Below are 14,889 nucleotides of genomic sequence, written 5' to 3'. Positions count from 1 at the left end.
GGGCTCCGGCGGGTAGCTCGCTAGTCGCTGCACCACACTAGGTGCCGGAATAGGCAAAGAGGGCCAGGAGAAGGCCGTTGGTTTGTGCAGTCTCCAGGCCCGAGGAGGTAGCCCACTGGCCTGGCCTGGCGCCCCTCGTGGCTCCGTCCCTCTCTTGCCTCGGGCCTCGGTCCCAGCATGGAAACAACGGCTGGCTGCCTCCGGCGAGAAGAAGAATTCCGGCCAGCACAGTGACGGCGAGGCGTCTCACTGCGCGGCGGGACGGAGCGGCACCTTGGGTCAGCGTGTCATTGAGCCGGCGAGCCGCAGTGTGGGTGGGTCGAGCGCGACAGAGCTGCGTGGGCGACGCACTGGCCCGTGCGCCCCGTCGCCGGAACCAGACCCAGCCATTGATCCGGTAGGGCTTACAGGCTACCTCTAGACCGCCGCTGTTGCCACAGCGGCCGCGCCACTGTTGGCCTACGTCGAGCGGCGCCGTGGCAGGCAGGGTCCAGCCATCGGCCCGCCCATTCCCTTCTTTTCTTGAGCCGAAACGGCATGGCAGACAGCGACAGCGACGCGCCCAGTACGTACGCCCCCGTTACGCTGTCGCTGGTCTCGCGTCCATTTGACCCATCACTCACTTGTACCGCCTGTACTACCTCCACAGTACGCGCCTTGTACTGCTCCACGTCATCGTCGTGTCGTGGGTGTACGTTTGTGTACTACTCATGTGTGTGACCGTCACGCGAAGAAAAGTCGTAATATGAACCCGGCCAGCGTGATGCTCAGGCCGTCAGGGTGGGATCTTCATGGTACCGGCGGTGAGAGCGACAACGAAATGTACTATGCCTCAGTCTATAAACGTCAAAGATTTGTCTAAATTTAAATAAACCTTAGACATTAATTTATTTATAGACCAAGGGAGTATTTGTTTTGGTCTATTTAGGTTGAGTCGCGGATATTAAAATGACTCTTAGTGTTGCACTTGTTTTTTTCTTTGTGTGAGGCTACCCAACCCAAATGATTTTTTCTAATTTTTTAATAAAACATAATAATTTATATTATATAACTAAAACATAAAATACATATAGTTTTTAAACGAGCCTCCAAACCTTAGCCACTACTCGTCATCGTTATAAAGCTGGATCAAGTCGGCGATCACCGACATCTACCATGGCCAGCTGGGCGCTACCACGTCCATGGGGATCACTATGAGAGGAAAGGGATGAGGAGTAGGAGGAGCGGCAGACTCATCCCACGGCGAGGATAGGGCCGATGTGGTTGAGGCTAGCAAGCCCTGCCTACCTCCTCCTCGAAGACGCATGTCGGCATGTGCAAAGTGGCATATCAGGGCTCCGCCTGCTTGGAGATAAAGACAGCGAGCCTCGTCGCCTCCTCTTCGTCGAGATTGTTCGGCTAGGCGAGGAGCTAGTCCAGTGTTGCTTCCACCTTGGCCTTCTCAGTCATGTTGGCAAGGTAGCCTAGGTAGTCGTCGGTGTCATCCCGGGGTTCCTCGTCGTAGAAGAGCTCCTTGTCGGGCTCTAGTGGATCCTCTGTTGCGATGTCTTCACCGATGATGACCCGGACTTGTCATCGTGACTCTTCTTCTTCGTTCGTGGAAACGCCTTTTTGCCCATGGTGTCTCCTTGAAGCTGCCGCCGTGCTAGGTAACATGCAAGGCTGGATTTGGCAATGGGGGCAAGGTATTGGACTCTAGGAAGGGTGGTTGTCGGTGACCTTAAAGAGGCACATGACAGTGGTGGCCTTCAATTGCGATGCATGACTCAAATCGTGTGTCCTTGATAGCGGCGCAGAAGTCTATTCACCACCAGCTAGTCCTGCCGCGACCGCTGAAGTCGAAGCGTGCCATCAATAACGCATAGTGGGGCGGTGATGCTTCTTCCACATTCGTGCAAGTGTTGCACGCCGCTCACCCACCGCGAGACAGGCCATCCACGCCGATGTATTTGCGCCCCAAATTTAGAGCGAAAATAAACGGATAAGCCGATCAATTTGTGTGTCGAGCAGCTGGCCTTGGATTTTACCTATATTTTTGACGAAAACAAACACCGGAAATCGTTTAGGCCGATGGAAATGCCTGAGCCTAGTGAGCGACCGTACTCACTCGTGATGCTCAGGTCAGTGCATCCATCTTTACTGTACCGGCGGTGAGAGCGACGGGGCGATGGGCGTGCAGGTGCAGAGTGCGCTCCCATGATGCAGCGCAAGGTGCGGCGCGCCGCTCCGCACGCGGCGGCAGAAGGAAGCGCACGCCGCCAATCAGGTGCCGAAACGTCTACGGGCCCTGTTGCCTGCTGGGCAGCACAGCGCAATTATCCACCCCTGACGCCTCGGCCCCGCCCGGTTTTTTTTGTTATACTGTAACTTATCTTCATAATGTCGGTTTAGCGCCCCCACTAATCCTCGCGCCCGAGGCGCGCCCGGCCCGAATCCCGCGCGGGCCCACGCCGTCATTCATTACTTCGATATCCCAACCCTCCCACGTCCGTACGCACGAAGCCCACTAACTCGCCCGCAAACGGGTCCGGTCAGCCCTTACCGGGTCCGCGTCGCGCGCCCGGGACCTGACACGCGCACCCGCACTGCCGCTAGTTAACCGCAAGCGGCCGTCATCTTTCTCCTCCCTCTCCTCTCCCCTCCTCAAAAAAGCCGTGCGAGAGGGGTCTGTTCCTGGTGGAGGCGACAGCAGCAGCAGCAGCACTACCGAGCCACAGCCGGGCGACGGCCTAGGGTTTCGCCGCCGCCTCCTCCTCCTCCGCCGCCGCCGCTCGCCGGGCGTCGCAAAGGTACCGGCCCCGCTCCCCAGATCCGTTCCTCTCCGTCCCACGCGCCTCTGCTTCCCCGCGGCGTTTGCGGAAATCGCGCGGGCGCCTGCGCCGTCGCGCGCGGAATTCCAGTGTAGCTCGCCGGGGTCTGTCGCCGGATTCTGCCGGATCTATTTTCGTTGCGGGCTGATTCCTGCGCCGATATTTTCCGCTTTCCTCGTGTTCTCGCGCGATCGTCCTCCTCGTATTTTTTTTTTTGGGTTATGCTCCGTCGCGGCGTTTCCAATGCGGAAGCCCTCCCCCCGCTCTCAAGTTTCGACCGCACGCATTTGCCCGGAAACCCTTTCTGAGCGCAGTTCCCGTGCCATCTTCCGTTCCGCTCGCTGCGTGCGCTACAGGTTAATCGGGTTTAGGATATCGGTTTTGCTCTTGTTTCCCCGTCATTAAGCAATATCTATCTAACCGCGTGCCCTCTTTAAATCCGTCGCCATCAAGTCGGACGAAATTGCGGCCTCATATATTATCTGCTCTAGGCTTCAGGAGTTCGGGTTGAGCCAGGTGCTTCCGAATGGGCTAGGGCTGTACCTTCGTTACAAAGTGCGAAAATATGTAATCTAACACGGTATATCTGGACGAATCTGTTGTCGGTGGTGCTCTGGTGAGTTATTAGTGGGAACTCTGGTGTTTACTGAACCTTTCGTAATATTTGATTTGATGCCACCCCCACCCCAAAGGACCAATCAGCTGTTCTTTGCCACATGTATGATCTAAACGGTCCTAGGACTTCAATTGCTAATTATGTGTTCTAGTGGCGGTGTACAGATTCGAGCGCTACACGTTTCTCATACATTGCGCGCGCTGATGTTCCTTTGAATTTTGTGGTGCTACTGTATTAATATTCAAAGGATATCGAGTCTGCTGAATTTTCTCAGCTAGTCAGATGGTATTCTGGTGTACTGCTATGCTCTTGGTTTGTTCTGCTCTCAGCTAGCTAGCGGCGCTACATTCTTGTCTGGCGATTCCAGTCCATTTTCAGGCACAAATATGTTTCCTGCTCTGTCTATTGCTCTGAAGCTTCGTAGGTAGCGTGGTTTTGAATATAGATATTGCTGCTGTTTTTCTGTTATTAAGCAATATCTAATTGTGTACCCTCTCTCCTTTAAATGTGTCATCAACTAGGATGAAATTGCTGCCTCAGTGAATACTTTTATGGTTTAGATTTCAGGTTAAGTTGTACTTTCGTTAGAAGTGCGAAAATATATGATCTCCTACGGTTTATCTGGACAAATCTGTTGTTGGTGGTGCTCTGATAAGTTACTAGTGGGAACACTATGATGTTTATTGTACTATTCCTAATATTTTATTTGATGCTACCCCTATCCTAAAGGCCCAAACAGCTACGATTGAACACATATATGATCTAAATACAATGACACTAGTGAAATGATCCTAAAAGATTTCCAAGCCTTATGCTTATGGTCCTAGGACTTCCATTATTATGTGACTATTTTTTTTAATACTAGTATGTAAATATGCAACACAACAGAAGGCTGGGGACAGTGGATTGGGGGAAACCTGGGCAATTACATATAATGGTCAAGGCCTTCCTCTTCATGAACCACCAACCTACAAAAGATCAAAACCAGCAGCAGCAATCGGTGGAGGAGCAGACCAGCAGCCGCGGCAACCAGGAGAGGAGCCTCAGAGCAGCAGCAGCAGCAGCAGCAGTCAGCGGAGGAGGACCCACAAGCAATGGCGGTGTCATGGTGCATAGACTTGAGGAGGTGCCGGCTGGCAGGCTCGTGGTGGTGGCAGCAGCCAAGGGAGAGCACTGGGTCAGCGGGTGTCAGGATTTGTTTTGGATTTCAGTGAGGAAATGGGCAGCTTGATCTTAGTTTCCAGAACTGGGAGGCAAATTGAAAAAAAATATGAAATGTGGGGTCATTTTTGACTCGCTCGACTAAAAAACTGGACTAGTTGAGGTTAGTCGTGACTAGTTGAATGGGTTGCTTGACTCATCCAATGAGTCGAGTTGCCTGGCTGGACACAATCCCACAATAATAGCTACAACCACTAAACTCCACAATGCTGTCAGTTATATTTTTTAGGGAAAAGAGTAGAGCTTCCTCACAATTATATCTGATATTTATTTACCATATTAGTTGTCGCTGATTTAGTACACATTGTACTAAATCAGCGACACTTAGTATGGAACGGAGGGAGTACTATTTTGATTTATTCTATTTTACTTAAGTTCAGTTATTTTGGATTTTTGATATCAATAATATTAACTGTGGTACAAATTTCTTTCCTGAATTTATAATGATATTTGATATATATTATTTTGAAGACATGTTTTATGACTACTGTATATGATCACAATGCCAACGCTATAGTTTAATTTCACGCTACATACATCTCATGTCTGTAATTCCAAAATAATTATCATAGCAAAAAACGACCACATCTGCATAGCTTCTATGTTAGCCAGCTACAGCAAGGATACCATTCCTATCCCTCACCGCAACGGATCACATTTTAAACTCATTTATATTGTGATTGCTAATTTACTGTTTGAGGGCCTGTTTGATTAATAGGAATGTTGGAGGAAAGCCATAGGAATAGGAAATTTTTCTTTGGTGACACTATTCATCCATTTGACTCAAAGGAATGGGGTATAGGAAAAGTGTAGGAATTTTTCCTTTGGCTTAGGTATCATAGGGAAATCAAAGGAATTCCACAATCCACTCAAACCTCTTTTTTTTACATTCCTATGCACAAAGAACGAGACCAAGGTCATAAGTTGCATGATAATGGCCTAATCTTATCATTACATTTATTTTAATCATGATTTAATTTTGGTTTTAAGGATTCCTGTGTTTGTCCTATTCCTGCGAATCAACCACCCAAGTTCTATGGGATTACACATACATTCCTATCCTCCGTTTGTGAAATCCTGCGAATCAAACATGCCCTGATTCTTTTACACTGATGGAGTGATGCGTAGTTTCTTTACTATGTTATGCCAACTTACTCCTTATTTTTGTGGATATAGCCTGTATTTGCATTTTGTGCTTTCTTAACCCTACATTGGAATAATCTAATCAGTTGACACTTTGCAATTTCTTAATAGCTTATCTTCTTTATCCCTTACATATATCAGATAATTTTCCTTATCATCTGCAAGCATTGCTGTCATTTTTTCAGAAAGTTGTTACTGTTCTCTTTGCGGATGGTTGTAATACGATACACATCCTCTTGCGCATTGTCTTGTTTGACAAGCTGTTCTTGCATTAGGTATAAGTATATCTAATAAGATTTAAAACATATGCAATTTGCAGATATTGTCCATGTTTAGATTATGCAATGCTCTATATGCAGTTATGCACTGCCTTTTGAATCCTGTATTGAGAAACACACCCATTTCTTTTTCTTGTCATGTTTATTCTTGATTCTGATATTCTCTTTTTCTGCAAGAAAGTTATAATTCGTATGTGTCTTGATAGTGTATATTCTTGTCTTGGCAGCAAGCATCATGGTTAGGAAGAAAAGAACTGGTCCTGGCAGCCCTGGAGAGAGTCCTGGGGAGCCTTCGGGAGCTTCTGGGCAGGGACCCTCACAGGGAGCTGAGAGAGGGCCTCAACAGCATGGTGGAGGACGTGGTTTGGCACCTCAACAGGGTAGCCGTGGTGGTGGGCAGCACCAGGGCCGCGGTGGACATTACCAGGGCCATGGAGGGCCAGCTCCACACCATCCAGGTGGTGGCCCACCTGAATATCAACAACGTGACTTTCAGGGGCGTGGACATTCAGGTGGTGGTCCACCTGAATATCAACCGCGTGGTTATCAAGGGCGTGGTCATCCAGGTGGTGGTCCACCTGAATATCAACCGCGTGACCATCAGGGACGTGGTGGTCCACGACCCAGAGGTGGTGGAGCCCCACCGCCATACCATGGTGGGCATAGGGGAGGTAGTAGTGGACACAATGTTCTTCCAGGTCCACCAAGAACAGTTCCCGAGCTGCACCAAGCCCCATATGTCCAACATCAAGCCCCGATGGTTTCATCATCCGCATCGGGAGCTGCCTCATCTTCTCAGCCTGTGGCAGAGGTGAGCAGTGGACAAGTCCAGCAACAATTCCAGAAACTTGCCATCATTGACCAGAGTTCGACCAGCCAAGCCAGTCAAATGGCACCGGCGTCAAGCAAATCAGTTAGATTCCCATTGCGCCCCGGAAAGGGTACCTATGGGGATAGGTGTGTTGTGAAGGCAAACCATTTTTTTGCCGAGCTCCCTGATAAAGACCTTCACCAATACGATGTATGCCCTTGACATGATGTTTTGTTTACTCGCTGCAGTTCCTATTTTGTCATTTCTGATCGTTGATCTTGTTTCATCAGGTGTCCATAACACCAGAGGTTACATCGCGTGGTGTCAATCGTGCTGTGATGGCAGAACTTGTCAAGCTGTATAGGTATTCTCAGTTGGATGGACGTCTGCCTGCCTATGATGGAAGGAAGAGCCTTTATACGGCTGGACCATTGCCTTTTCCTTCACGAACATTTGAAATAACTCTGCAAGACGAAGAAGAAAGCCTTGGTGGTGGACAAGTTGCGCCAAGGTATATACTGCTACTATTATATTTCTACCTAATGTGTTAATAGTTTCTGTGCTGATCTCCACCTTTTGTTTCAAGGCGTGAAAGACAATTCAGGGTGGTGATCAAATTTGCTGCTCGTGCTGATCTCCACCATTTGGCTATGTTTCTAGCCGGGCGGCAACCAGATGCACCTCAAGAAGCTCTTCAGGTGCTTGACATTGTGCTACGTGAGCTGCCTACTGCCAGGTATCTCTTAGACCTCCTAGCTTAACCATGCCTTGTTTTATTGTTTTTCCTGTGGCATGGGTTATAATTTATGTGTTTTTCTTCTCTAGGTACTCTCCAGTTGGCCGATCATTTTATTCTCCTAACTTAGGGAGACGTCAGAGACTAGGTGATGGTTTGGAAAGTTGGCGAGGATTTTACCAAAGTATAAGACCTACGCAGATGGGGCTTTCACTGAATATTGGTTAGATGCGACCCCTCTTGTGTTATTTCTTTATGTATCTTGTATCATCGTTCATTTTGTTGTCTTGTTAGTTGTGATTAATGTGGGTGGTGGGTGGCCTGAATGCTCTGTAGTAATACATAATATTCCACTTTACACTTTTACAGAGCATCTTAGTGGAGGTCATGGATTGTCCATTGGTCTCGCCTGACATAATGATTTATACGCTGTTTATTTTTGCAGATATGTCTTCTACTGCATTTATTGAGCCTCTCCCTGTGATTGAGTTTGTTGCTCAGCTTCTGTGCAGAGACATCTCAGTTAGACCCCTATCTGATTCAGATCGCGTTAAGGTTTGATTCATTACAGGTCTTACTGCTGTTCACAGAGACTGGTTTTAGGCTGAGTTACTATAACTATTTACCCTCCTGCAGATAAAAAAAGCCCTACGAGGTATAAAGGTTGAAGTTACGCATCGAGGAAACATGCGTAGGAAATACCGTATATCTGGACTTACTTCACAAACTACACGGGAGCTATCGTATGTGCTTCTTTCCCTTGCTTTTACACACGGAAGTCTCTTATGTTCTTGCAGATTTATGGGTGATTGATTTCCTGTTTGTTTTCTGTCATAGGTTCCCTGTTGACGATCGTGGTACTGTAAAGACTGTGGTGCAATACTTCCTGGAGACATACGGTTTTAATATTCAGCACACAACTCTACCTTGCTTGCAAGTGGGCAATCAGCAAAGGCCGAATTATCTTCCTATGGAGGTTATCATCTTTCCCTTAAATCTATTTTAAACATTATATATTTATCGGTTCATGTGTATCCTGGATGCTATATCCAACTTCAGCATCTTGTCACGAGTTCAATTAGTTTATCACTTTGAAATATCAGGTTTGTAAGATTGTTGAAGGTCAACGTTACTCCAAAAGACTGAATGAGAAACAGATAACTGCTCTACTGAAAGTGACTTGCCAGCGCCCTCAAGAGCGTGAGAAGGACATCTTGCAGGTGAATGTTCATTATATAATTCTGGCGCAAGTTATTATAGCCATGTTGTTGCGAAATTGCCTACTGACATACTGCACCTGCATGTGATTTTGTTCCTGTTTTGTGCTTTCTTTAGTCTTCTCTGTTGACAAAGTTCTTCCACTTTGATGTATTTAATTCGCCCTATTTCAATTAAAGCATCTGTAAAATGGTAATGACTTTTTAAGATGTTAGCTGCTTAATGAGGTTTTCTGCTTTCCTATTTTACCAGACGGTGCATCACAATGCATACTATGAAGATCCTTATGCACAGGAGTTTGGCATAAAAATTGATGAGCGACTTGCATCGGTTGAAGCTCGTGTTCTGCCTCCTCCAAGGGTACGTCTTTCCGGTTGCGATTACAATCAGTTGATTTTTCATATTGGGCATATGTTCTGCATAGCAACTGACTACAAATTTTTTTTTTGCATTGACTTAAGTACCATGACAGTGGCATAGAGAAACAGTTGATTTTCCATATTGGGCATATGTTCTGCATAGCAACTGACTGCAATTTTTTTTGCATTAGCTTAAGTACCATGACAGTGGCAGAGAGAAGGATGTCTTGCCCAGGATTGGCCAATGGAATATGATGAATAAGGTACACCTTGGTAAAATGTCCTGGGAATACAAAATATTTCCATTCTTCCTGTGAAGGCCTTCAGTTGCCTGTTTCCATACACGAAGCTGAAGAATTGTATTATACTAGTATGATACATATAAAAAACTGTTTTAGTATAACTATCAAAAGGTAAACTAACCAGTCAACTAGGAAACAGTTACCACCAGAGGTGAATATAATTTATGCTGTTTTCTGTTCATTGCATTAGCAATACAATAGAAGGATTGTCTTTTTCCTTGCACCGTGCAACTTTGTTAAATACATCCTTGGAAATTTTGTTGCTGCTATTAACACGCTATTCTTACGCTCATTCCTTCTATTGCATTTCCAGAGGACTGTCTAGTTTCATATGGGAGCATTTTTAACAGTCTGCGTGATTTACCCCAAAGCTATATTATTTGAGTTGATGTCCCTCTGCTGTTAGCTTTCTTCAAGCTGGAAGTGCATATTTTTTGACTTTTGCGGCCCTTAGTTTTGCTCTATGTTCCACCTTTTGTGATGTTCTATTTTACGTAGTTCTCATGCGTGTTCATTTTGGTGGGTAGAAAATGGTGAATGGTGGTAGAGTCCACCACTGGGCATGTATTAACTTCTCTCGGAATGTGCAAGATAATGCTGCCAGGAATTTCTGTCATGAGCTTGCTTTAATGTGCCAAGTATCTGGAATGGTATGGTTCAGTCATCCAACTAGTTTCTCATAATATATCTGTATCACTTTGGTTATATTGTACTCTGGTCTTCATATTCTCACTTTGTCTTAGGACTTTGCACCTGAACCTGTGCTGCCCTCACTTACTGCGAGACCTGAACATGTAGAAAGAGCACTAAAGGCTCGTTATCAAGATGCCACAAACATACTTAAACCCCAGGGCAGAGAGCTTGAGCTGCTAATTGTAATACTGCCTGACAATAATGGTTCACTTTATGGTATGATCTCTTCCAAAGAACATTTGAAGATTGCCAAGAGGATACTTTTGCTTATCATTACTTTCCATCCCAGGGGATCTCAAAAGGATTTGCGAGACTGATCTTGGATTGGTATCTCAGTGTTGCCTGACGAAACATGTTTTTAAGATGAGCAAGCAGTATCTTGCAAATGTAGCCCTTAAAATAAATGTTAAGGTATTTCACTGAGCTTCATCAATTGCATCTTTATTATAGATCTCGATTGTTATAAGTTTCCCTACTTTTCAGGTGGGTGGAAGGAATACTGTACTTGTGGATGCCTTGTCCAGGAGGATTCCCCTTGTTAGTGACAGACCAACCATAATATTTGGTGCTGATGTTACACATCCTCATCCTGGAGAAGATTCCAGTCCTTCTATTGCAGCTGTAAGTGACTTACCACTATGAAGATACTACCTCTTTACTGAATTATAAGACGTTTTAGCACACTGCTGCAGTAATCTAAAAACTTCTTAGGTATGGAGGGAGTACTAAGATGAAATGGTGCCCTCTGTATTGCTAGGTTTAATGGAAATTCTACATTTTTGCTAATGGTGTGACTATTCATTCCTTTAGGTGGTTGCTTCTCAAGACTGGCCTGAGGTCACTAAGTATGCGGGATTAGTGAGTGCCCAAGCACATAGGCAAGAGTTGATACAGGATCTTTTCAAAGTATGGCAAGATCCCAACCGAGGAACGGTTACTGGCGGCATGATCAAGTACAATCTTACTAATCTGATGAGAAATATTAACTCCTATATTTGGATGCAGCTAAAGGAGTAAATTCTGTTCAATTTGCAGGGAGCTTCTCATTTCTTTCAAGAGGGCAACTGGACAGAAACCCCAGAGAATCATATTTTACAGGTTCTTATTCTTTCTTGGGCATGTATGTTAACCACGATTGCATGTTATTAAACAATTAATATTTTCAGGGATGGGGTCAGTGAGGGACAATTCTATCAAGTTCTTTTGTATGAACTTGACGCAATCAGAAAGGTACTATTACTTTGGCTACACTTCTTATAAAGTAACTCTGACAAGCCACAGTTGTTGAGTATTCCGCAAATTCTCAAACTGCCATTTCTGAACTACCTTCGTAGGCCTGTGCGTCCTTGGAGCCAAATTATCAGCCTCCTGTTACTTTTGTTGTTGTCCAGAAGCGTCACCACACAAGGCTTTTTGCTAATAACCACAATGATCAGCGTACTGTTGATAGAAGTGGGAACATACTGCCTGGTTAGTTGTCTGTGCATACAAGTTTTCTTGCGCTTAGCTTGCTTCTAAATCTGACCACTGTGAAACGGACCTTTATGATACATCAATTTGTAGGCACAGTTGTTGATTCAAAGATTTGCCACCCGACAGAGTTCGATTTCTACTTGTGTAGCCATGCTGGCATTCAGGTTGGCTTTCCTTTATTTGTGATTATTTATTTGGCTGAATGGGCGGATTGCTGATTTATGTCTTGATTCTTTTCAGGGAACAAGCCGCCCTGCTCATTATCATGTACTATGGGACGAGAACAAATTTACCGCTGATGAGTTGCAAACGCTCACAAATAACTTGTGCTACACGTAAGTTGCTGTTTACGTAGGTTCCTTTTTGTTAAAAATGTACCGTGTAACTTAACTTAACTGACCAATCAAACATGATTTCTTCAGGTATGCTAGGTGCACCCGCTCTGTATCAATTGGTAAGTCTCAAATGCGAACAACATTTCCTATTTGTCATGCTATATTTAATGAGGGTCACACTTGTTAAATTACATACTGACCGTTTGGGTTGCTTGCAGTGCCTCCTGCATATTATGCACATTTGGCGGCCTTCCGAGCTCGATTTTACATGGAGCCAGATACCTCTGACAGTGGTTCTATGGCAAGTGGTGCCCGTGGCCCTCAGCAGGGTGGACGCAGTACCAGAGCATTTGGGAATGTTGCTGTCAGGCCTCTGCCTGCTCTCAAAGAAAACGTGAAGCGTGTCATGTTTTACTGTTAATGTCGTGGTAGTTCCAGTGAGGAATTGTCTAAGGGTAGTAAGTATGTGAACTGTATTAGTGATGCTGTTTCGCACTGTTATCCAAATCTAAATGCTGAGTTGGGTGTTCAAGTATTTGTACGCATTAGTGGTGGTTAAAACACCGGTATGGGCTTTTTTTGGTGTGTCGTGTGTGAACACTGTAAACAATCTTTCAGTTGCGGAACCTATGTTGTGAAATCACCTGGTATTGTGGAAGAGTTCCTGTCTACTTTGCAACCTGTGATCACGTAGATCTTGTGCTATCTGTCCCTCTTCTTGTGTTGCAGTGCGTTGAAATCTTCTACTCATGCTTGTTTTCTTTTCATTTCAGTTTTTGCCCTGAAATGTGAAACTTTGGTTGCGGATCAATCAATGAACGAAGGTGCGACCCAGGTAAGTTCTGAGCGAGAGGTTGCTGGTTTGCTGCTTAATGCTCTTCACCTTCTGTTTCAGAATCGAGGCAAGCCCTCCTAAGATTGAGCTTCTGTTTCGGGAGTCGTTGTCGTTACAAAACATTACGTAGAATTGAGCAAGTTCTTCATTCAACATTTGCATCGCAGAAACTGTGCGATCAACGTAATCCTGTTATAGTGGGCCGTTCGTCGGTGATACCAACTCTGCATTTGGAACTCTGACTACCTGCACGGCCCAGGACAATGTCGCCTTGCGCACTTTTTTTTTAACTGTAACTACGGCGGGTGTGAGCCAGCCTGAACAAATATTCAGCAAAGTTACCTATGAAGCTTTTCAGCCTCTACAAGATGGATTCAAATGAACAAGAGTACACAGAGGTTACGAAGGAGAAGAAGAAAAGAAAAAAAAAACGCACACCACCAACAGACAAGACTAAGAAGAGAAAAAACAAAGTGGCCACCCCTCGATCTAGGGGACGGTTGGCCGATGAGAAATCTCATCACGACCTAGGCACAACAATCACGAGGAAGAGCCCCAAGGACACGAAGGAGGGACAACCCAGCTCGAGGACTCGCCGGAGTAGTCGAACGGCCTTGGTCCGCCGAGACCCAGCACCGGCACTGCACCATCGACGTAATCGAAGGGCAGCGCGCATCCGAGACCACACTACGCACCGACACCACCTGTGTCGAGGGTGTGGCCGAAAGGTTGCGCACGGCCGAGTCGACGCCACGACGCCTGTGTGCCACCGGCTGGAGTCGAAGGGCATCAAAAGGCAGAGACACCCATAGATTACTCTCGCATGGAGCACCCGCCGCAAGCCGAAGATCCCCACCAAGGACCCGACACCAGAGCCAGCAACCGGCAAGATGACGCCACCACCACCACTACCACGGCTCACCTCGCATCGGAGAGGAGACCGCACCCATGGCCGCCATCTGCATCACCATGGGGCACACCAGAGCAGACGGAAGCAACGTCCTCTGCCACTGATGGCAAGACAGAGGGGCTCTACACCCAGCCACGACGCGCCCCCCGGGTGGGAAGCACGTCACCACCGTGGACGCCACTGCATAACCACGGCACCCGCCAGCCCCAACGGCAAACCTCTGCATGCTGATAGCAAGGTAAGGAGGAGGCGACTCACGCAGCCACTCCACCGACCACCATAAATAGAGAGCTCGACGACCCGAACTAGCACCACCACACCAGGTGGAGGCTGGCAGGAGCACTGCACTAAGGCAACAACACCTCCAGACCCGCCCGACGCGCCGCCCGATGCAGCTACGCCGGCCGCCACCGCCAACACCCACCGCGGGCCGCCGCCCGAGAGCCCCCCACCCTCTACGGAGGAGACCGCCGGAGGAGCCACCACACGCGGTAGCAGCGCCGCGCCGCCTCGTGCCGCCGCCGTCCGGCCAGCCCCCGAGCCGCAACAGCCGAAAAAGGGTGCCGAAGCCGGACCGTCCAGATCCCGCGCATAGGAGGGCGCCCCGCCGCCACCGCGCCGTCAGGGCTTTCCCCGACGACAGCCACAGGTGGCGGCGAGGGCAGGGGAGACGGGGGAGCTTGCGGCTGGCCGGATCTGGGCGCTCCGGTGCGGCCCGGCTCAGCCGCACGGGAGCCTTGCGCACTTACCTTCTCGCCGTCGGAAGTGACTTCACACAACTTTATATGCCTCCCTGTAACGCTGTGCCACGTCAGTATAGTGTAACAAATGAAGACTGTCTAAAAACTGCAGTAGCACTATGCTTACCTTTTCGTGGTGTCCACTGGACACTCAGGCCTACAGCTTCACGGCTGAGATAGTCCCGTTCCTGTCCTGTTTCGAGTCTAGGAGAATTCCGGGCTTTTTTCTAAAGGACTTGAAACAGAGGCCGAGTATCTCTTCATTTTTAAGCACTCGAAATTCGTATTTCATCGCTTAAAAAAATCTAAAATAGTAACTGAAGTACACTAGTATAAACCTGTAAAATCTCAATACAGACCATTTTATATTCTAAACTACACAAAAATGAAAAATCTGATAAATTTTACG

The 14,889-nt window shown here is 47.0% G+C and overlaps 1 protein-coding gene across 1 annotated transcript; it reads left to right on the top strand.

The window, feature by feature from the left end:
* Positions 1–2,623: 2,623 nt before the first annotated feature.
* LOC127335901 (protein argonaute 1B) lies at positions 2,624–12,653 on the top strand. The gene is made up of 23 exons (XM_051362636.2): positions 2,624–2,789; positions 6,296–7,089; positions 7,170–7,390; positions 7,466–7,615; positions 7,705–7,838; positions 8,061–8,170; positions 8,252–8,358; positions 8,453–8,591; positions 8,719–8,835; positions 9,086–9,193; positions 9,384–9,455; positions 10,022–10,144; positions 10,238–10,403; positions 10,477–10,598; positions 10,671–10,808; positions 10,998–11,140; positions 11,223–11,285; positions 11,354–11,417; positions 11,522–11,657; positions 11,751–11,824; positions 11,901–11,995; positions 12,083–12,114; positions 12,214–12,653. Exons 2-23 carry the CDS (start codon positions 6,304–6,306, stop codon positions 12,414–12,416), a joined length of 3,303 nt encoding a protein of 1,100 aa, XP_051218596.1. The 5' UTR covers positions 2,624–2,789; positions 6,296–6,303; the 3' UTR covers positions 12,417–12,653.
* Positions 12,654–14,889: the final 2,236 nt, after the last annotated feature.

Source organism: Lolium perenne, chromosome 2, assembly GCF_019359855.2.
Source record: "Lolium perenne isolate Kyuss_39 chromosome 2, Kyuss_2.0, whole genome shotgun sequence".
Classification (NCBI taxonomy): domain Eukaryota; kingdom Viridiplantae; phylum Streptophyta; class Magnoliopsida; order Poales; family Poaceae; genus Lolium; species Lolium perenne.
The sequence above is the reverse complement of the archived record's forward strand: the minus strand, read 5'-3'. Positions and strand labels throughout refer to the sequence as shown.